The following is a 22,357-nucleotide window of genomic DNA, read 5'->3' as shown; positions in this document are numbered from 1 at the left end:
ATTGTAAACAACAATAAGTAAAGCCACTGAAATTGTCAAATCACAAACTGCAGCAAATAAATAAATAATACAATATAATAAATACATAAATAATAACAGCCGCTGAACTTGGGATCAGGATAAATCAAATAAAAATTGCATCCAAACAAGGCTGCCTTATCTTAGGAAGCCAGAACATAGTCAGAAATGGGGGGGGGGCAGGGAGAAAAGGAAGTTAGCCAGATCTCATTGAACAAAAGATTCCACAGCGCGGTTGCCACCAGTGAGAAGACCACATGCCACATCCCTACCCTCTTCACTCCAAAGGGCAAGAAGGGGTGAAGAAGAGCCCCTGTAGAGGGGGGCAGGTTCCTGTGGAAGGAAGTGGTCAGGGACGGCGGCAGGCATGGCCAAGGTAGGTGGGGCACTAGCCGAGGGCCCACAACCTAATGGGCCCACTGTCCCAAGCTGGCCTGACACTACCACCCATGCTGCTGCTGCTGCTGCTGCCACTCCCACCCTCCACCTCCCCATCGGGAAAAAAGCATCTCTTGCCTGCACAACACACTGCTTACTTTTTAGGCTTCTTTACCATCCTCCTTACTGTTGGAAACTGCTTATTTCTCTGTTGTGTGCATGCTGTTGTTTTAGTTTAAATGGGAGGAGTCAAAATGGGGGGTTGTGGTTTAAGAATGAAAGGATGGGGCCAAAGGACCCTCTGGCATCTTGTGCCCAGGGCCCCCCAAAAAGCTGGAGCCAGCCCTGGAAGTGGTCCTTCAGATATCCATGTCCCAAACTGTTTAGACCTCTAAAGGTCAAAAACAGCACCTTGAATCGGGCCCAGAAGTGTATTGGGACTGGGAGTCAATGAAGTTGACACACTACTGGAGCGCTAATGACATAAATCCTCCCCCCCCCGTCAGCAATTTAGCTGCAGCATTCACAGATTTAAAGTCATTGTCTCTCCCTGGAAGAATTCTAGTTCTGCAAAGGGGAATAAAGAGCCAGTGTTGGACCAGGCAGACCTAGGTTTGAATTCCCACGAAGTCATGAAGCTTCCTGGATTATTTTATGCCAGTTCCTAACTCTCTGCCTAACCTACTTCACAGGGTCATTGTGGGGATACAATGAGAGAAGAACCACGTACAATTCCCCAAGCTCTTTACAGGAAGGGCAGATTTTAAAGGTAATAAACAAAATAAATAAACTTTTGAAAAATATATTTATTTTCATTTTTTAGAACCAACGAAGTCCATCAGAACATGGACACTGAGTCAGATCACCAATAAACAAACAAGCAGGGGGAAATGAACACAAACTGTATTTTTATGTCGTTCACGAACTTGGAAATCTCTCAAACCAAACTAGGACAGCCTATTTGTCATTCAAGTAATACTCAAGCAAGCAGAGGCCGATGACACTGTTGCAGCCTTCATTCCCTAGCCTGGTGCCCTGCCCTTTTGATCATTTGGACTATAACTCCCATCAGCCTCAGCCAGCATGATACTGGGTCTGATGGAGCATGACCATGCAGTCTGGGACTGATGAGAGTTGTGTTGTAGTCTGAACACATCTGGAGGGCACCAGACTGGGGAAAGCTGAATGCTAGATCTGCACATTCTTAAATGCAGCCTTCCCTGGTGAAACATAGCCAATAGATGGATGTTATGGGCAGAGACACACAGAGAAATTAAATTTAGGACAGACCATCAGTCCACAAGGCAACATTCTCGGGGAGCAATTTCTATCTAAACAGAGTGCAAAGATCTGCTCAAAAGTGGTAGTGAAATGGGATTGCCTTTCATTGGGAATAGGGCCATATCCCTGCATTGTTCTAGAATATGATTTCACCATAATACTCCAAGCATATTTTGCTTTTCTTGTACTCTAAGATCAAACCATAAAGGGGCAAATGTGTCACAGGGAAATTGAGCACCATGTGCTAGGGCTTTCCATATAATCTATCTCTGGGGAAAGGCAGGGGTGACAGATGTAAAATGTTTCCCTCCTTGTGAAAAATCTGGAAGAGAAATATGGTTAGAAAATGAGTGAAAGATCCCCATATGGATTTTGCAGGAAGGATCAAGAACAGGAGTTGGCAAGAACCTGCTACCATGCTCACAGGTTTCTTGTGTAAACTTCTTGTGGATTTTCCAGGCCAGTTACACATTTTCCCATACAAATTCCTTCCTAGAAAACTATTCTAAAGCACTGCTGCAGAGGCAAAAATTTACATCAGAAACAACCCTCCACTCTGTTGCAAGTCAGATCAGGACTAAATGACTTTGCTTGTCCACTAACAAACAACAATTCTAAAACGCGCTTTCTTTCTGTGTTAATACAGTGAAAGCTGGTATCCCTATATCCTTAAGTTTCCATTTGGGGGAAGAACAGCTGACACCAGAACTATCAGGCCAAGGGTGATCATGAGAGGCCAGGTCATGTCAGGATTCACAATCAGGGCAGAACAGCCTCTTTTGCGGGACACGGTGAACGTCTTCAGAGTTCCTTCCTTTTCTTTCAGCTGCGCCCATAAGAATTTCAGCTTTGTGGGTGGAAAGAACTTTGCCCCAAACAGGTTGCATTTGGGAAGGAAGAAGTGGGCCAGGTGAGCCGTGGCCACCTCGTGGATGAAATTGGCCAAGACCCTCTCAAAACACTGAGTGACCTCAGAGGGTTTCCAGTCTTGATCAGTCTTCCACTCCCAGAGGGTGTGCAGGAAGGACGTACGAGGATGGTAGGAAGTCAGGTGAGCCAGCATTTGAGGGTATTGCATCTTGAGAGCATCTACAAGGTCCTCCAGCATCTTCAAGCAATCTTTCCTAGAACAGACAAAAAAAAAAGGTCTTCAGTCTGTCAACTCATTCAAGTATTTTCTTGGGTGTCTTTTCCAATCCCAAGAAACTTGCAATCAAAAGAACAGGATGGTTATTGTCAAAGGCCAGGGCAAAGAGGTTTGTCTCTTCATTTTGAGAAAGTTTTGTGGCTGCCAGTCACAAAATGGCTGCCACAAGGGCATGCCATGTCACAAAATGGCTGCCACAGGGGCATGGCATGTCACAAAATGGATATTTACTGAAACATTTTGTGGGCGTTACAGAAGGTATTGGTGTCATAGGCACCACACTGACAACATTCCAGTATGACTTTAGTTGTTCAGGACTATTGCTTTTCTCATATAAAAAGGTATGCAGATTTACAGAACAATTCTCTGCTTGAGATCCACTGGCCATGATGATGATGATGAAGCTTTTTCACAAAAGTGACTCTAACTTACTTACAAAACATTAAAGCTAAGTATAAAAATAAAAAAAAACAGCAACCAAAAATGCTAATTAATAATATCCATAAAATGGCAGATCCAACTCAATTCACCGCACTAAAAAGATGAGCAAAAGCAGAAACCACCCTCTTAATTATGGGGAAGGGCCATGGCTCAGTGGCAGAGCATCTGCTTTGCATACAGAAAGTCCCCGGTTCAACCCCCAACATCTCCAGGTAGGGCTGGGAGAGATCCCTGTCTGAAATCCCAGAGAGCTGCTGCCGGTCAGTGTAGACAGTACTGAAGTAGATGGACCAATAGTCTGACTCAGTATAAGGCAGCTTCCTCTTATCCTACCTTCCAAAGTACGGGCCCCAAAACCTGGGTGAATCACAATGCAAATACCTGCAGCAGCACTACTAATGTGTGAATACTAGGTCTACACTCTTGTCCTGGCCAAATCATTAGTATGTCTGCATTGCAGGATTTCAGCCCAGACGCCTGCAGATGAACAGGCTTTCACCCACACCACACAGGCTCCACTTTCCCCAGTTTTTCCACCTCCAAATCCCAGCAATACCTGGGGCATTGACTTTAGGACGTCTATAGACGTGACACCTTTGAGGTCTAGATGGAGGTACAGCCCACAGGTCCCAGCCCCTCTCGTCTGAAAAACTAAGCACTGCACCCCTCAATCCCAAACCCTACATTTCTAAGATAATGTTCCCAGATGCACATACCTGCAGCACTCTGTCCTGTGGTATTGGTAACATGCTTGGGGGCTGCTGTGGCGGTTCAAAATCTCTTTTTCCACATGACAGAAAGAAATTCTCCAGGTCTCTGAAACATACAGTTCACATACCCACGCTGTGTGTCAGCAGTCAAAATGAACAAAGGGCTTTGTACATTGTTCAATCACTCTGATTGGCTCCAATCAGCAGGAAAGCTCAAGGAAGCATGTTAGAAGACACTTCTCAGCCCAATCTACTTTCTATGTGAGCTCTTCAAATGTGTATTCCCTTTCACTTATGTCAATGAAGTGTTGATTGTAACTCACAGACAGAAAGCCGCAGGGGGGGGATGAGATGTTGATTGTAAGCAGCAGGGGGGAAGACACTGACTACTTTAATCTGTTCTGCAATACACTTGAAAAGGAATGTAAGCAGGCAATAATTAGGGAGTTCAGAATAAAGATCGATACCAGTGGAGATTCATGAATAAATAGCGATTATAATATCGATAATTCTCTGCAAAGCAAAGCTATATATATCTCTCATAGGAGACTGGAAAAAATGAAAAGATATCAGAGGAAAAAGGAATCCGATCATTTAATGACCACCAGGGGGCCACACTTAAAAAAAATGTAAAAAAGGAGAGGATTCCATCCCTAGTGTTTACATGTCTTCCCTTAATCATTCATTCACCTTTTTCAGTTCATTTCCCCATCACTTTCCAAACTGCAGAAAGTCTGGAGTTTTTACAGTAGATTTGGGATTTGTTGCACCAGAGTGCAAGACAGCTTTAACCCACCTTAATTACACAGACCTAAAATTGCTGGTATAGGCTTGAATCGCCCCCGCAAAATAGAGGCAGTCTGGAAGCTCCTAAGCTTCTCTCTCAAGCCTATTCCACAATGTTTTTGGCCTTTCCCAACCTGGTGCCCTCTAGATATTTTGGACCGCAACTTTCATCAGCCCCACCCAGCACGGTCAATTGCCAGGGATGATAGGAGTTGTAGTCTAACACACTGTTCTTCAACCTTGTAGTCCGTTAGCATCTGGGGACCCAACTCCCAACATCCCTGACCATTGACCATGCTGTCTGGGGATTAAGTAGTCCAAAAACATCTGGGGACCTGAGAACAGTGGTCTACAACATCTGCAGCAGGTTAGCTGATTGAGGCAAGAGGAGTTGGTTACCTTTGTTGTGTCTCCCAGGGGACTGTTTGGCTACGAAATAAAACACCCTCATCAGATGCAGCAGCTTTTTCTCCTCAAGCAGTTCCTTGGCCTTCTTCATGCATGGCCATTGGCCAATTATCTCCAGGGCAGGGACGAGGTTCACAGACATGAACCTGGCACCTTGGTTATCCAGCATCACCAGGCTCACCTCTGGACAGTTTGGTTTCCTCTTCTCCAGCCTCATCTGCCAACCTGGAAAAGGCACTGAGATACCCAATAAGCAGCTAGATGCATGAACTAGACAGCTAAAGACCAAACTGCACGCAATGGTAGCGCAAGGCAGGCCTGCTTCAATCACCTGTAAAATGTGTGTGTGTGTGCATGCAAAAAGGAGCAATTATTTAGCAAGATTTAGATACTACTTAATTTAAAAAAAATCTCTTGGCAGATTATCTAAAATGTTTATTATTATTATTGAGATTTATTAGTTGCTTAATACCCAAAGGTATCTTTATAAATAGCAATAGAAACAGGTGATGTTGGACTACTACAGCTCCCATTAGCTCCAGCCAATATGGCCAATGTCCAGGGCTGATGGGAGTTAACAACATCTGGAGGGACACAATGCCTAACCCCTAGCCTGCTGGCCATTGGGAGCAGGGCCAGGGCCAAAGGGTGGCCATGTCGAGCCCTGGCCGAGGGCCCCACAGACCACAGGGGCCCCTTACTAGGGTGGGGGAATTAGTGCTCCCTTTCTGCAATCTGTGGCAGGCTCCCTGCCATGGATCGCAGAGAGGGAGCTTTCAGGCCGCCCACCTGTTCGCTCGCTCCACCTACCTCTCCCTCCTGTCTTCTGAGGCTGCGCACACTTTGCACGCAGGATTGCTATCAACCAAGATGGTGATGGAGGCTTTTTTAAGGGGGTGATGCTCCTGCCGTCAACCAAGATGGCGGTGGGGACATCAGCCTCTTAGAGAAGCCTCTGTTGCCACAGCACAGGAGACAAGAAAGAGGTAGGTGAAACAGGCAGGAGCTGCATGCCCGGGATGAGCTGGTGCCCAAGGGCCCAGTCATGCCTGGCACCGGTACTGATTGGCAGCTAATATCCAACCATACGTATCACGCCAAAATGGGTTTGCTGGCTCCTATCTCAGCTTCAAGACATCTTTCAGTCTTGGAGGACATGGAGAACTGGACTACTGCTCACCTCACACTGCTCCCCGATGAGCAACCTCACCTGAATAAAAAACTTGAAGAAATTGATCGATATGCTTCCAGAATTCTTCCATGATATGTCTCGGGGAGATGGTCTTCCCATCTTCCAGAAGGAGGGCTGCTGGGAAGCTGCGAGACTTTCTCAAGAGAGTCAGGGTATAAAAGAGGCCACCGTAGCCTTCCACCTCAGTGTACTGGACGTAATCTGGGACAGGGATGCTCAGGAGAACTTCAAACTCCCCCGGATGCAAGAACTGCAGGCAAACCAAGAGCACAGTTCAAGAAAAGGGCAGGGCAGTCCTTGTGTCGCAGAAGAACTAAAGCTGCCTGTCACACTGGCTCTGATATGGTGCCCTCCAGGTGTTGCTGGACTGCAGCTCCCATCAGCCCCAGCCAGCATGGTCAGTGGTCAGGAAGGATAAGAGTTGTGGTTCAAAGGTATCTGGAAGAGGAGGAGGTTGGGAAAGGCTAATCTAAACTAAAATGCAAGCACAACAGGGAGACAGACGGCAGCTACCTGGAGATGAGGCCTTAAAGCAGGTGTGAGGAACTGGTGGAATGACAACTCCCATCAGCCCCAGCAAGCATGGCCAATGGACAGGGATGATGGGACTTGGAGTTCACCAACATCTGGAGGGCAAAAGTTCCCCAGTCCTGATTTAAAGATTTATCTCTGCTAGCTAGCACTAGCATAGGGGTAACCAACATGGTGCCTTCCAGATGATGCAGGACTACAACTCCCATCATCCCTGACCATTGGCCATACTAGGTGGGGCTGATGGAAGCTGTAGTCCAAGAACTTTCCATTTATAACCAATGTGGAGGGCACCACATCAGCTATCCATGCACTAGCAGTACACCAGCAAATGTTTCTACGCCGTGGGTCCCCAGATGTTGGACTCCAGCTCCCATCATCCCTGACCACTGGCCATGCCAGCTGGGGCTGATAGGAGTTGTAGTACAACAACAACTGAAGGGCACCACATTGGCTATCCATTCACTAGCAGACAGTACACCAAAAAAAGTTGCTGCACTTTGGGTCTCCAGCTGTTGATGGACTACAGCTTCCATCATCCTTGACCATTGGCCAGGATGACTGGGGATGATGAGTGCTGTAGTCCAACAACAACTGGGGATCACCCACGTTTGGGGAAGGCTACTCTACTGGCATTTCCTGCACATTATTTATTTATTTATTTAAAATACTTATACCCCGCCCTTCTTCCAAGGAACTCAGGGCGGCTCACAATTAAAACAATAAACAATCAGAACAACCAATATGCATGTTAAAAACAATTAAAAATAAATTAAATCAAATAGATTAAAACTGTAACATTTTCAGTTAAAAGTCCACCTAAATAAAACAGTCTTCACCTGGGCGCGAAAGGACGATAGCGAGGAAGCCAACCGAACCTCGCTAGGGATGGAATTCCACAATCTAGGGGCAGCCATCGAAAAGGCCCTATTCTGACAAGACCGAGGTACTGCTTGTGGGAGATAAGAGAAGGATAGGAGATATTGACCTGACGCTGAATGGGGTTAGATTGCCCCTGAAGGACCAGGTTCGCAGCCTCGGGGTCATTCTTGACTCCCAGCTGTCCATGGAGGCTCAGGTGTCAGCGGTGAGCCAGGCAGCTTGGTATCAATTACGTCTGATACAGAGGCTGCGACCCTACCTTCCGGTCCATCTGCTCCCACGGGTGGTGCATGCCCTGATCTCCTCTCGCTTAGACTACTGTAATGCGCTCTACGTGGGGCTACCCTTGAAGACGGTCTGGAAATTACAACTGGTACAGAATGCGGCGGCACGGTTGATTAAAAACAGCCGCCGCCGGGATCATATCACCCCAGTGCTGGAAGATCTGCACTGGCTACCAGTTGTGTACCGAGCCCAATTCAAGGTGTTGGTGTTAACCTTTAAAGCCCTATACGGTGTCGGTCCAGTTTATCGAAAGGAGCGCCTCCAGCATCACCAAATATGCCGCCTGACAAGATCTGCCTCACAAGACCTTCTCTCGGTCCCACCAGTTAAGACAGCTAGGCTGGTGCGGACCAGAGAGAGGGCATTCTCAGTTGTGGCCCCCACCTTCTGGAACTCTCTGCCATACGACCTTCGCCATGCCCCCTCCCTGGCAGGTTTCCGCCAAGGATTGAAAACTTGGTTGTTTCAGCGGGCATACAAGTCTCCTAGATAATTTTAGTTTACAGTGTATAGATGTAGGTTGGTGGATTATAATTGTTTTATATGTTAAAACTGTATTATATGTTGTATTTTTAATTATGTACGCCGCCTAGAGTGGCCATTCATTCGGCCAGATAGGCGGCCTAAAAATAAAATTTTATTTTATTATTATTATCTGTGTCTTGGCAAGAGAAACTTGCGAGAAGGATGGAATAGTAAGGAGGGCCTCACCGGATGATCTTAAAATCCGGGCAGGTTCATAGAGGGAGACACGGTCTAACAGATAGCCTGGACCTAAGCCGTATAAGGCTTTATAGGTCAAAACCAGCACTTTGTATTGAGCCCAGAAACAGATTGGCAGCCAGTGGAGCTGGTAAAGCAAAGGAGTAGTATGTTCTTTGAACGCAGCTCCAGTTAACATTCTGGCTGCCGCTCTTTGTACCAATTTAAGTTTCTGAGCAGTCTTCAAAGGCAGCCCTACGTAGAGCGTGTTACAGTAGTCTAATCGGGATGTAACTAAGGCATGTGTTACCATAGTCAAGTCTGACAGGTCAAGGAACGGGCGCAGCTGGTGCACTAATCTTAATTGAGCGAAGGCACTCCCGGCCACAGCAGAGACCTGCGCCTCCAGGCTTAAAGTCGAGTCCAGGAGTACTCCCAAGCTGCGAACTTGAGATTTCAGGGGGAGTGTAACCCCGTCCAGCACAAGTTGAATCCCTATTCCCTGATCCGCCCTCCGACTGACAAGGAGCACCTCTGTCTTGGCAGGATTTAGTTTCAGCTTGTTTGTCCCCATCCAGTCCATCACTGATACCAGGCAGTGGTTTAGGACCTGGACGGCTTCCTTGGTTTCATTAGGTGGAAAGGAGGAATAGAGTTGGGTGTCATCCGGATATTGGTGACACCGAACCCCAAAACTCCGGATAACCTCTCTTACCTTTTCGTACTCATAGCTGCTGCCTGGAAGCTGTTGTCTGGAGTTTCTGAAGTAGGGCCTGTCCGGGCAATTGTGCAGATAGGTGAGAAAGTGACTGAGGAAGTTCTTGAGAACCTCTGCTGCCTGGGCACTGTTTGGTTCCTTCAGGATCAGAGGCTTTGCCTTCTTTTGAGCTGGCATGATGCTTTCTGCCTGCAGGTTTTGATGGTCTCCTCCTCCTCCTCCTCCCACAGCCATTGCAGCTGCAGTCTCTGCCTGGTTGGACAGGTTGGTAGAGGTGGGGAGTGAAGATGCCCTCCCATCACCTGCTAGAATAAAAAAGCATTTTGGATCATGGCAGGATTTATTTTGCATGGTGTTCCCCCCCTCAACCCAAATGTTCCACACTTCCCAAGGTGGTAGGGAGTTCTAAGAACAGTCACTACACAGGATCAGTTTTCTTGTGAGGAAAGGATACTGGAGACTAAGGCTGCATATACATTATATGTTTAAAACACATGGCTTCCCCCCAAGAATCCTGGGAACTGTAGTTTTTAAGAGTGCTGGGAATTGTAGCTCTGTGGGATAAGCTATGGCTCCCAGGATTCTTTGGGGGAAACCTTGTGCTTTAAATGTATGGTGCGTATATAGCCTAATGGTGTTTTTGTAATGTTTATCTTCTTCTTCTATAATTTTTTTTCAAATATACTTTCCCCCCCCCAAAAAAAATATACCTCCCTCTGCGGTAGCAGAGTGATGAAAGAAAGGGCCCTTCCAGACATCCTTTTTATTGTACATTCATGGTGATTTGTGCTCTTGATGCTACTGGGGCAGTCATACGCTTTCAATACTGTTTGTGTCTGCAAAAGTTTTGGGGCAGTCACACTGCTTCATTTCCAATCAGTGCATATTCCATAATTTCCTGCTGAAATCCCATAACTTTTCATACCACAACATGTTCTGGTTTATTTTTGTCCTGTTTCTGTTGTGCTATAGCCACTCCAGACAGCAGTAATGTGGTAGCATTGGAGAAGCATCACAGAACTTCTAATAAAGCAGAATAAATGCACCACTAACGCACTACTATTGTGTCTAGTCCATGTTGAGGTATATACCACCAGTCTGGTTACCCTGCAAAGAAGTACCAGTTTCCCAAAAGCAAACAGTATGCTCTTGTTTCCTTTTGTTGGTCAGCTACAACACTCAAATCTTCTATCCACTTTACTGGCTACTTTCCAACTGCCAAGCTGTTTTCTTCAGCTAGAACCCAAGCTGGTGCAACAGCTAGGAGCCACCAAACATCAAAGGCCACCAGCGTTCATTATGAAACAAGCACCAAGCTCTACAAAATCCTTGAGAGGAGCTCATCTCTTCACTTGGCACAATGTAGCACCATTTCCATAACAATATATCTGTTCAGTGTCCCAAGTACATTGCTCTGCAAAGGAAGATAAATACTATATTTCACAAAAAGAGTAAAAATGGCAAAATAAATGGTGCCAAAATCAAGTAAGGTGCACCGTCACAGAAACAAAACAAAACAGGAGGAAAACATTCACAGGTTAATGGGTAACCTGATTCTGTATTTATTTCTAATGTTTAACTTTCATAATCTTTATGCTGTAGTGCTTTCCCTCCTCTAATCACAAAACCCAAAACCTTACATTTTGACAAGGTGCCACATCAATTTGTTCCTCTCTGTGTTCACCTCTGATCTCTGAGCATGTGCAGATTGTGGCGCTGGATTGCATCTTTCAGCATGCATATCCATTCCTGCATAAATGTCAGTATCTCTCTAACGCAGATTGGCACACATACGCACATACAGCAAGACAGTGTATGTTCAACCTTGAGTGGCTGCTTCCTTAAAAGAAACCTCGCCCCCCTTAGTTCTGGGTGGCCTCATTTCACTTCCAAGCTAATTGGAACCTGAACACGTTCCACCTTTGAAATAGGCCTTATCTGCACTATACTTTTAAAGCAGTGTGATGCCACTTTAAACAGCCATGGCTCCCCCCCCCCCGAAACTTAGGGACTACAGTTTGCCAGGGTCGCTGAGAGTTGCTAGGAGACTCCACTTCCCCTCACAGAGCTAGTTTCTAGGAGGGTCTGACTGTTAAGCCACTCTGAGAATTGTAGCTCTGTGAGGGGAATAGGGGTCTCCTGTCAGCACCATTAAGAAACTGACTGTTTGGGTATTTAAATGGGTATAATACTGTTTAAATGTATACTGCAGATGAATAAAAGATGCACATTCTAACCATTCCTCTTTAAATGGGATTCATCATTAATACCAATGAGGTTCATCACATATATTTCATAATACGCATAAAGCTTATTTTTCAAACTGTCCCTTTAAACCAGTATTTCCCCCCTCATTTGAAATGGTGTTCATTTACTATAATGTTATGCGATTGAGGGATGAGACAGATGATTTCTTTGGATCCCCTTCAAGTTAGTGATCTTGTATCTGAAGTTGGGATATGCAAGCAAGAAACCTGCTCTCCTGGTCAGGCTAGTTTCCTTTGTTAAGCTAGCCTGTGAGTAAATGTGTGTGTGTACTGCCTTCAAGTCGATTCAGACTTATGGCGACCCTATGAATAGGGTTTTCATGAGGCTGAGAGGCAGTGACTGGCCCAAGATCACCCAGTGAGCTTCATGGCTGTATGGGGATTCGAACCCTGTTCTCCCAGGTCATAGTCCAACACCTTAACCACTACACCACACTGGACTTATTTAATTTTATTTAATTTTAAATCTGCATATCCAAAGGGATGTGGCCAAGAGAGATCCTGTGACTACTGGAACTCTTTTCAGGACAGGGGCCCTCCTCCCTCCCCCAATCTGGGAGCCAAAGAGAGGCTTATGTTTTTAGTCCAGTCTGTAGAAGCTGGGGACTTGGAAGACATTTTCATTAATGACTTGGATGAGGAGTTGCAGGGAATGATTATCAAATCTGCAGATGGTACAAAATTGGGAAGGATAGCTAATACCCTGGAAGACAGAAACAAAATTCAAAATGATCTTGATAGGCTGGAGTGTTGGGCTGAAAACAACGGAATCAAATTTAACAGGGATAAGTGCAAAGTTCTACATGTAGGAAAAAGAAACCAAATGTACAGTTATAAGATGGGGGATACTTGGCTCAGCAACAGTACACGTGAAAAGGATCTTGGGATTGTTGTTGATTGCAAGCTGAATATGAGCCAACAGTGTGATGTGGCTGCAAAAAAGGCAAATGCTATTTTAGGCTGCATTAACAGAAGTATAGTTTCCAAATCATGCAAAGTATTTGTTCCCCTCTATTCAGTACTGGTTAGGCCTCATCTTGAGTACAGCATCCAGTCCTGGACACCACACTTGAAGAAGGATGCAGACAAACTGGAACGGGTTCAGAGGAAGACAATGAGGATGATCAGGGGACTGATGAAGAGAGACTGAAAGAATTGGGCATGTTTAGCCTTAAGAAGAAAAGACTGAGGGGAGATAAGATAGCAGTCTTCGAGGACTTGGAAGGTTGTCAAACAGAGCAGGCCAGGATCTCTTTTCTATCATCCCAGAGTGCAGGACACGGAATAATGCACTCAAGTTGCAGGAAGCCAGATTTCAACTGAACATTAGGAAAAACTTCGCAACGGTTAGAGCCATACAACAATGGAACCAATTACCTAGAGAGGTAGTGGGCTCTCCGACACCGGAGGCATTCAAGAGGCAGCTGGACAGCCACTTGTCAGGTATGCTTTAATTTGGATTCCTGCATTGAGCATGGGGTTGGACTCGATGGCCTTATAGGCCCCTTCCAACTCTATTATTCTATTGTTCTAAGAAAGTGACACACAGGGAGGCCTGCTGTCTGCACCATGGCTTTGGGGTGCCTCCCTACAAGCCTGATGGAAAAGCAAGATCTTGTTAATGGTGAGAACCCCTTCATCTTAAGCTCAGGTTGTGAATATGTGCAAATAAACCATATTTTAAAAAGACACCACAGTCTCCGCTGACCTTCTTTCCAAGGAAACTAAACTCTGGGTAAATGTAGGATCCCCTGGAAGTCTCACATTGCTTGGAGATTGGGGTGGCGTGCAACAATAACATGAAACCCAATCTCAAAAAACAAAAGTGTAAATTATGAACCCTTATTTAAACAATACAAATATATTATCCATGTATTGGGAACCTCGAGGCTGGATTACTGCAATGCACTCTATGTGGGGCTGCTCATGGCCAAGTTTTGCAACCTTCAGCTAGTGCAAAATGCAGTGGCCAGACTGCTGATGCAAGCACATGGCCGACAACATGTGACACCACTCTTAAAATACCTGCACTGGCTGCCCAGTCACTACTGGGCCAGGTTCAAGGTCCTTGTATTAATTTACAAAGCCCTGAACAAGGTCTAGGGTATCTTAGGGAGTGCTTGAACCCTTATATCCCAGCTCAGTCACTGAGATCATCTGCAGGAGCGGCTCTGGTCATCCCATGAGTTGGTGAGGCTCATTTAACATTGACACGAAATTGAGCCTTTAATATTATCGACCCAGATCTCTGGAATGCTCTGCCAACAGAGATTCAGCAGGCACCTTCTGTTTTAACTGTTAAACACCTGCTGAGAACCTTTTTGTTCTGCCAGGCTAAAGCAGGCAATTAAGATTATGCCTTTTTGCAATAGCTGACCTTTGTTTTTATTGTATTGTTAATATTTTTAACTGTATGCTTTTGTTGTGCTTTGTTACCTTGTAAACAACTTTGATTTTTTTAATGAAAGGTCAGTATACAAATATATTTAAAAATAAATGATAAATTATAGCTATAGCTATATAAAAATACAAAAAAAACACCCCCACATACAGTATAACATCTATTAAACTCAGGTCTTCAATGTTTACATTTGGTGGGAGCATCAGTGTAGATGTTTTGGACCAGAGCTCTCATCAGCCCCAGAGCTGTAGTCGAAAACATTTGGAAGGAACCAGGTTGGCAAAGGCTGAACTGAATCAATACAAAAGCAACACCAACAGTAATATTAGCATTACACAAACAGGAGACATCTACCTGCAGGCTCCTGCTTCAGCCTGCTAGTCCTCTGTCTGGACCACGGGGCCGGTGTCCGAGGATGCTGCACAGTTTCTGGGATTTGAGATCTAGGCATCTCTGGACTTTGCAGATTCCTGTCCACAGGCTCTTTTGCTGGTAGCGCTAGTGCCTGACAGTCAGGCACCTGCTTATTGCTGGTATCTCTGCACGGCCTCCCTCTGTTCTTACTCCAAGACCTCTTCTCCATCTCCTCACCCTTCTCGACAGGCATGGTGCTGAGTGAGGGAATTCAGAACCGAGCCTTGCTGGGATCCTGTGAAGTTTCAGAGAGAACAGAGTTGCACTGACCACTCTGGAAGCCGGCTGGAAGTATTAGAGGCCAGCTTTCTCCAACCTGGTGCCCTCCAGATGTTTTGGATGACAACTCCCATCAGCCCCAGAAAGCACAGTGAAAGGTGAAGGACAGGTTTGGGGAACCTTTGGTCCTCCAGGTGTTGCTGAACTATAACTCCTGTCAGCAAACATGGCCCTCTGAAGGGCCAAAGGTTCCCCACACCAGGTCAAGGAAGATGGGAGCATATAGAACATATAGAGGGCACAATGTTGGTGGAGACTGCTCTAAAGCCACCTTGGGAATCTCCCATCCTGCCACATGGGAGGGTGATGAACTCCTTTGCTCAGTCAGGTGCAAATAAGCAGCACATATCTGGTGTGGGAGGAGGCAGGCAAGAACAGACTTACTGTATACTTGCTCCTGCACCCAGCGGTGTAGTTGTCCAGGGGCACGAGGTGGGGGGGGGAGTCATAGACCTGCTACTATTTGGGAGCAGGGCCCCAGCCAGGTCCCTATGTGTGAACCAAAGCTAATCAGCCTGAAAGGGGAACATTTTAGCCACTGAGAAGAGTCCTTGCCCTTTCATCCTGATTGGAGCCAATCAGCACGAAAGGAGATGAGCCAGCCACTCAGAAGACTCTTCCTAGCAGCTAACACACAGCCTCTCCTTTCACGCTGATTGGCTCGCCAGATGACAGAGAGAGCAAGGGGACGTGGCTGTGAGGGGTGTGTGGCATGACTATCATGAAGGGACCCTGCACTTCTGAATTTGCCACCACGCTATTGCTTTTGCCTCTGTAATACCAGTTCAGCCTCTGACCTAGCTTGTAGCTCGGTGGCAGAACATCGGCTTTGCACGCAGAAGGTCCCCGGTTCAATCCCCGGCATCTCCAGGGTAAGGCTGGGAGAGGCTCCTGTCTGAAACCCTGGAGAGCTGCTTCCAGTCAGTGTAGGCAATACTGAGCTAGATGGACCAATGGTCTGACCCAGTATAAGGCAGCTTCCTCTGTTTAGAAAGTGCTTTTCCTTCTGCCTCTTGATCCCCACACATCTCATCTAGCAAGGTGAGAAGGGAGTTAGCCTGAGATGAGTCAGAGGCAGCCTCCCTCATGCAATCTTATGCCACATGAAGGGCATACCATGGAAGAAGGGCAGGCTGCTGCGACTCAGTCAGGGATGGAGAACCAATGGCCCTACAGATGTCACTGGACTACAGCTCCCATCATCCCTGACCACTGGCTATGCTGGCCGTGGCTAATGGGAGCTGGAGCCAGTGTGGTGTAGTGGTTAGAGAGTGAGACTGGGGACCTGGGAGACTAGGGTTCAAATCTCTGCTCGGCCATGAAGCTCACTGGGTGACCTTGGACCAGTCATTATCTCTCAGCCTAACCTACCTCACAGGGTTGTTGTGAGGATAAAATCAAGGAGGGGAGAACTCTGTTTGTACGCCACCTGGAGCTCCTTGGAAGAAAGGTGGGATTTAAAGGTAACAATAAACAAAATGATAAATAAACAAACAATAGCTGAGGAGCCCCCAGGTTCCCCACCCCTGGGCTAGAGAATCCAAAGATGCCCATATTGTACCTCTCATATCTAAAGTTCTTTGTATTGGGGGGGCTTTTTGTCACTTACTATATTGGTTTTATTGATTATTCTATTTATTGTTATTCTATTATTCTGTTCTATTCTAGTATTCCTCCAAGGAACTTGAGGTAGCGCACATGTTTCTCCTCCCACTCCATTTTATCCTCACAGCAGCCCTGTGAGGTAGGTTAGGCGGAGAGATGCAATTGGCTCAAGCTCACCCAGTGAGCTTCACCCAGTAGTGTAGTGCAGGGTCCCTTCATGATAGTCACAGCCATGCTCCTCCCATCCTTTTTTTTCCCTGCTGGGTTGAGAATGAGGTCCTTGTTAATGCCTTCTCCCACAATAACAGATGTCCCTAGGAGCAGAGCTTGGAAAAGTTACTTTTTTGAACTACAACTCCCATCAGCCCAATCCAGTGACCATGGTGGCTGGGGCTGATGGGAATTGTAGTTTTAAAAAAGTAACTTTTCCAAGCTCTGCCTAGGAGCCAATAAGCATGAAAGGGGAGAGTGTTATAGAAGAGTCTTCTCAGTGGCTGATTCACCTCCTTTCACACTGTTGGCTCCAGTCAACAGGGAAAGACAAAGAAACCTGTTAGAAGGCTCTTCTCTGTGGCTAACACACTCTACTTTCATGTAGATTGCCTCATAGGGTGCTGGAGACAAAGGGACACTAGTTCCCCAAAAATAAAACGTCTAAGACCCTGTGAGACCCTAGATGACTACACCCCTGGCTTCGTGACTAAATGGGAATCTGAACCCAGGCCTCCCAGGTCCTAGTCCAACACACTAACCACTACACCACACTACACCAAAGGCCTCCTGAAATTTTATCAAATGGGTTCAAACTATATATTTCTGTTATGTCTCCTAGTCCTCAAACTCAGGCAAGATAAGGATGTAAAATGATAGACATTAGTAAATATTATCACAGAGCCATCTCTTCTTAAATGTACTTACTCTTGGTGTGTAGGGGAGTTGCTCTGGACTGTGCGCTTCTTTCATTTTATTTAATTCCCCCTGGCCTACATGGACTGGTAGAGAGCTGCCTTTACAATGATCCAACCCTATAGCGTTTCCTAGGGAGTCCTGCCCCAGAGATCACCAACTGTCCACTTCCAACAGTCAAACTCAAACTCCTTAGAATGTGAGGGAGCAAACATTCTTGATCAGACACCAGGGATGCTCAGAGCTTGGAAAGTTGGTTTTTAAAGGGAACTATCTTGTTCAAGTTTATTTACTTATTTATATTATTTACTAATTTATATCCAACCCTACCTCCCAAAAGGAGCCCAGGGCAGCAAACAGCTGATATAACATCTTAACACATCTTTTAAACAAAAAAACTTTAAAACATCTTTAAGAAATCTTGAAAAACATCTTAAAAACAATTCCAACACAGATGCAGACTGGGATAAGGTCTCTACTTAAAACACTTGTTGAAAGAGGAAGGTTCCAGTAGGCGCCAAAAAGACAACATAGTTGGCACCTGTCTAATATTTAGATTCACAGAATCAAGAGAATTGCAGCTTTGGAAGGGGCCTATAAGACCATTGAGTCCAACCCCCTGCTCAATGCAGGAATCCAACTTAAAGCACACTGGACAGGTGACTGCCCAGAAGCCTCCAGTGTTGGAGAGCCCACCACCTCCCTAGGTCATTGGTTCCACTGTGGTATCACTCTAACAGTTAGGACGTTTTTTCTGATGTTCAACTGAAATCTGGCTTAATGTAACTTGAGCCCATTATTCCATGCTCTTTTCTCGTTCATGTTTGTCCCTTTGCAAAACAAACTTCAAGTTCATCCAAATGATCCTCTGCAAAATAAATAAATAAGCAAGTATGCACTCAATGTTACAAGCTGCTGTGCTGAAGTATAAAATAAGTATATTTTATAAGACTAAGGAAAAATCAACACACACATACACACACAGTGGAATGTGAAATGTTTCATTTATTTTTCTCTGGTAGAGAAAAATTAAGAAAGGGATACTTTATTCTGGGTTCATTTTTATTTATTTTCAGCATTTATGCTTCACCTTTTAGCTAAAAAGGCTCTCAGCAGCTTATTAAAAAACAAATAGAGCAGTATTAAGGCAGTTCTTTCCCTCAGACTTACAATCTACATTGCAAGCTACATTGTACATTGTGAGACATGACACAGGAGGAAAAAGGAACTGGAGGGTGGAGGGAAAGCCGGCTCAATCACAACTTGTTCAGGTTATACAGTAATTCAAGCATAGTTCACAGATCTGGGGTAGCTGAGTTTATGCACATTTACTCAGAAGTAAGTTTAGTCTGTTTTAGTGGGGCTTACTCCCAAGTAAGTGTGCACCTAATCTGCCCCTAGTTTATGACTCTTAACACAGCCATGAAGCTCACTGGGTGGAACGACTTGAAGGCAGTCTATTTCCATTTTCATGCTGCATTGGGAGAGCCAGTGTGGTGTAGTGGTTAAGGTGTTGGACTATGACCTGGGAGACAAGGGTTCGAATCACCACACAGCTATGAAGCTCACTGGATGACCTTGGGCCAGTCACTGCCTCTCAGCCTCAGAGGGAGGCAATGGTAAACCCCCTCTGAATATCGCTTACCATGAAAACCCCTATTCATAGGGTCGCCATAAATTGGGATTGACTTGAAGGCAGTCCATTTCCATTTCAACGGGGAGTAAGCTCCATTGGACTATAGTGCTGATAAACAGACCCGTATAGGATCTCTAAGAAGTGATAGAAGTGTATAAAATTATGCATGGCATTGAGAAGGTGGATAGAGAAATTTTTTTCTCCCTCTCTCATAATACTAGAACTCATGGAAATTCAAAGAAGCTGAATGTCAGGACAGACCAAAGGAAATACTTCTTTACTCAGCACATAGTTAAACTATGGAATTTGCTCCCACAAGACGCAGTGATGGCCACCAGCTTGAATAGCTTTAAAAGAATATTAGACAAATTCATGGAGGAGAAGGCTATCAGTGGCTACTAGCCATGATGGTTATGCTCCGCCTGCATAGTCGGAGGCAGCATGCTTCTGAAAACCAGTTGCCGGAAACCTCAGGACAGGAGGGGAGAGTGTTCTTGCACTCAGGTCCTGCTTGTGGGCTTCCCCCAGGCACCTGGTTGGCCACTGTGAGAACAGAATGCTGGACTAGATGGGCCACTGGCCTGATCCAGCAGGCTCTTCTTATGTTCTTAGGTGTAGCTCTCCGTTTCTGGACTCCAACTCCTCCTGACGATTTGGTATGCTGGCTGGGGCAGATGGGAGTTGAAGCCCTAGCGTCGCCACCCCCTCAGAAAAGAGTTTGTACTTCATTCTGCCAACATACCGCCTCCTTTTCCTTTTACAGCAATAAATCAAGCGCAGGGACTGCCTGGCCTGATTTTATTTTAAAAAGTAGCTTTCTAGCCCTCATTATTTCAGGAAGTTACGTTTTTGTAGAAATTAAATTGTGGCGTACACAGAGGAACCCCAGTGACTCCTGACTTCTCTCACTCAGTCTTGCTCCCTCCCACCTTAAAAACCTCTGTCTCAAATCGACCCCCCACCTTTATTTATTTGTTTGTTTGTTTGTTTATTGCATTTATATACCTCCTTATAGCCGAAGCTCTCACTCCTATTTATTAGCCAGAGAAGGCAGCTGTCTCCAGCCTCGAATTTAATCTCACCAAAGGGGGGGGGGGTTAGGTTTCTGCTGAAATTTAGCCCCGCCCTTGAGGGTTTAAAAACCGCAGCGCGAAACACCACTTGGTTATTTGATCATCGGGATTCACACGCGGAGAAAGGTAACGCGGGCTAATATTATTTTTCGAGCAAACTAGAATTCTCATCACATTTACTAGGGAGTAAACTCTCTTGCAAACAGTAGCAAAGGCTTCCGGGCAATTGTGTGGTTCGGCTTGCGTTGTCAGTGAAAGTGCTAGGCTTATTTATGGGCATAACTCGAGTCCGCCCATTTACACGCACACTGGGGAGTGTTGAGTTTCTACCACCTTGGCGAGTTCCTATGAATTTAAAAATGTTTAACGTCCCCCGATAAAATCGGTACTTGGCTCGGGGTTTCTCTCCCTGGTGTTCTTAGCGTCGTGAAGTAGCTCTGGTCTCGCTTCGGAGTGGCTTCGGTATCTGTTTAGGGTCGCTTGGTCTTGGAGAGGCGTTGGGGCGGGGAGATTATACATACTGGAAATATGCATGTAAAAGGGATCAATTCAGAACTGACTTTCTCCACCTTGGTTGATCTTGGTTTTTCAAATCAAAGAGCTTTTCCAGTTGGAGGAGAGTTTACAGCGGCGTGGCTGGGTTTCACTCTGGAGCGGCTTGGGCGCTGGGATTCTAACTAAGGTGGCCAAGTGTAAAAGAGACTGGGGCTCCTGCACTTTTAATCAGAGCTTGGAAAAGTTACTTTTTTAAACTACAGCTCCCATCAGCCCCAGCCAGCATGGCCACTGGATTGGGCTGATGGGAGTTATAGTTCAAAAAAATAACTTTTCCAAGCTCTGCTTTTAATAGTGGTGTAGAAGAGGAGATTGCAAGAGAGTGCAGAGCTCCCGTACCGTTAACAGTAGTGTAGTAGCAAATTCAGAAGTGCAACGTCCCTTCTTAATAGTAGTCACAGCCATGGCTCCTCACAGCCACACCCCCCTTTCCACTTTCCCTCTTCTTGCTCTCCCTGTCATCTCGCCAGTCAACACTCCACTACATCCCTAGGAACCGATCAATATGAAGGGGGGAGGTTGTGTGTTAGCTATAGAGAAGAGTCTACTGGATGGCTGACTCACCTCCTTTCACTCTGATGGGCTCCAATCAGCCCCAAAGGACAAGAATTCTTCTCAGTGGCTAACATGCTCCCCTTTCATGTTGATTGGCTTGTACATAGGGACCTGGCTGGGCCCCTGCTCCCAAAAAAGCAACGGTTCTGCAACCCAGGGCAATTGCACCCCTGCCAGCTAGATGCCCCTATAGGAAGCCCACCAGTGGGATCTGGGTGCAGTGACGCTCTCCCTACTTGTGGCTCCCAGCAACTGATATTCAGAGGCTTGTGGCCTTCAGTAGTGGAAGGTAAGCCCTATGGCTAGTGACCATGGATAGCCTTATCCTCCATGTTTTTGTCTAATCCTTCTCTTACCTAGTTTGTTGACTTTTCCCTTTCTGCTAGGTATATCCAGACTTGGTACCCTTGCTTTAAAAAAAAATCCCGTTCTTCAAATCCCATAATCATGGGCAAGGAGAAGACTCACATCAACATTGTGGTGATTGGGCACGTGGACTCGGGGAAGTCAACCACCACAGGCCACCTCATCTACAAATGTGGAGGCATAGACAAGCGCACCATAGAGAAATTTGAGAAGGAGGCAGCAGAGGTGAGTTAATGCTAGGGCTCGGAGTGAGAAAGAGAGGCAGTGCCTCTAGGCATGTGCTGAGGGCACTCTGTCACCATGGACTGGGCTTGCAACTAGGATTTTCAGGTGGCTCTGAGCGACTGTTGTTGTTATATGCCTTCAAGTCGATTTTGACTTATGATGATCCTATGAATTGGCGACCTCCAGTAGCATCTGTTGTAAACCACCCTGTTCAGATCTTGTAAGTTCAGGTCTGTGGCTTCCTTTATGGAATCAATCCATCTCATTTGGCTTTCCTCTTTTTCTACTCCATTCTCTTTCCCCCCAGCATTAATGTCTTTTCTAGTGAATAATGTCTTCTCATTATGTGTCCAAAGTATGATAACCTCTGTTTCATCATTTTAGCTTCTAGTGATAGTTCTGGTTTAATTTGTTCTAACACCCAATTATGTGTCTTTTTCACAGTCCATGGTATTATACGCAAAGCTCTCCTCCAACACCACATTTCAAATGCTACTAGCACTGCTAACTTTTAGAAATTAAGCATTGGCTACTGTAGGCATCTATCGCTCTTTCCCTGTTCCATATCATTGATGTGCCTTAGAAATACCACCCAT

The 22,357-nt window shown here is 45.7% G+C and overlaps 3 protein-coding genes across 7 annotated transcripts in view; 1 reads left to right on the top strand and 2 right to left on the bottom strand.

The window, feature by feature from the left end:
• Positions 1 to 22,357, bottom strand: part of RPL11 (ribosomal protein L11) — a 145,236-nt gene that overhangs the window by 7,963 nt on the left and 114,916 nt on the right. The window lies entirely within an intron of this gene.
• LOC133370293 (cyclic GMP-AMP synthase-like) lies at positions 1,260 to 20,089 on the bottom strand. Of its 5 annotated transcripts, none has more exons than XM_061596411.1 (7): positions 19,993 to 20,089; positions 14,502 to 14,796; positions 9,477 to 9,784; positions 6,380 to 6,611; positions 5,161 to 5,406; positions 3,982 to 4,081; positions 1,260 to 2,801 (listed from the first exon to the last, which is right to left on the bottom strand). In XM_061596411.1, exons 2-7 carry the CDS (start codon positions 14,752 to 14,754, stop codon positions 2,339 to 2,341), a joined length of 1,602 nt encoding a protein of 533 aa, XP_061452395.1. In that variant the 5' UTR covers positions 14,755 to 14,796; positions 19,993 to 20,089; the 3' UTR covers positions 1,260 to 2,338. The 5 variants fall into 5 exon arrangements, with proteins under 5 accessions (XP_061452395.1, XP_061452398.1, XP_061452396.1 ...); XM_061596414.1 differs by having other exon boundaries at positions 5,161 to 5,394; XM_061596412.1 differs by lacking the exon at positions 19,993 to 20,089 and adding an exon at positions 17,364 to 17,506.
• Positions 20,080 to 22,357, top strand: part of LOC133370294 (elongation factor 1-alpha 1-like) — a 14,941-nt gene continuing 12,663 nt past the window's right edge. Inside the window, exons 1-2 of the mRNA XM_061596416.1 lie at positions 20,080 to 20,186; positions 21,557 to 21,761. Coding sequence (XP_061452400.1) covers positions 21,618 to 21,761 — 144 coding nt within the window. The 5' untranslated portion in view covers positions 20,080 to 20,186; positions 21,557 to 21,617. The remainder of the gene's footprint in view (positions 20,187 to 21,556; positions 21,762 to 22,357) is intronic.

Source organism: Rhineura floridana, chromosome 15, assembly GCF_030035675.1.
Source record: "Rhineura floridana isolate rRhiFlo1 chromosome 15, rRhiFlo1.hap2, whole genome shotgun sequence".
NCBI classification, from domain to species: Eukaryota; Metazoa; Chordata; class Lepidosauria; order Squamata; family Rhineuridae; genus Rhineura; species Rhineura floridana.
Note: the sequence above shows the minus strand (reverse complement) of the source record. Positions and strands in the feature narration are given on the sequence as shown.

What these genes read in the sequence shown, in the direction of transcription:
- LOC133370293 (XM_061596411.1), bottom strand. Translation starts at nt 14,754, where the DNA reads ATGCCTGTCGAGAAGGGTGAGGAGATGGAGAAGAGGTCTTGGAGTAAG. An exon ending in TCTTCAAGTTTTTTATTCAG is followed by an intron (nt 5,407 to 6,379) that starts GTGAGGTTGCTC and finishes TGGGTATCTCAG; the next exon opens with TGCCTTTTCCAGGTTGGCAG. An exon ending in CCCTGGGAGACACAACAAAG is followed by an intron (nt 4,082 to 5,160) that starts GTAACCAACTCC and finishes TGTATGTTTCAG; the next exon opens with AGACCTGGAGAATTTCTTTC.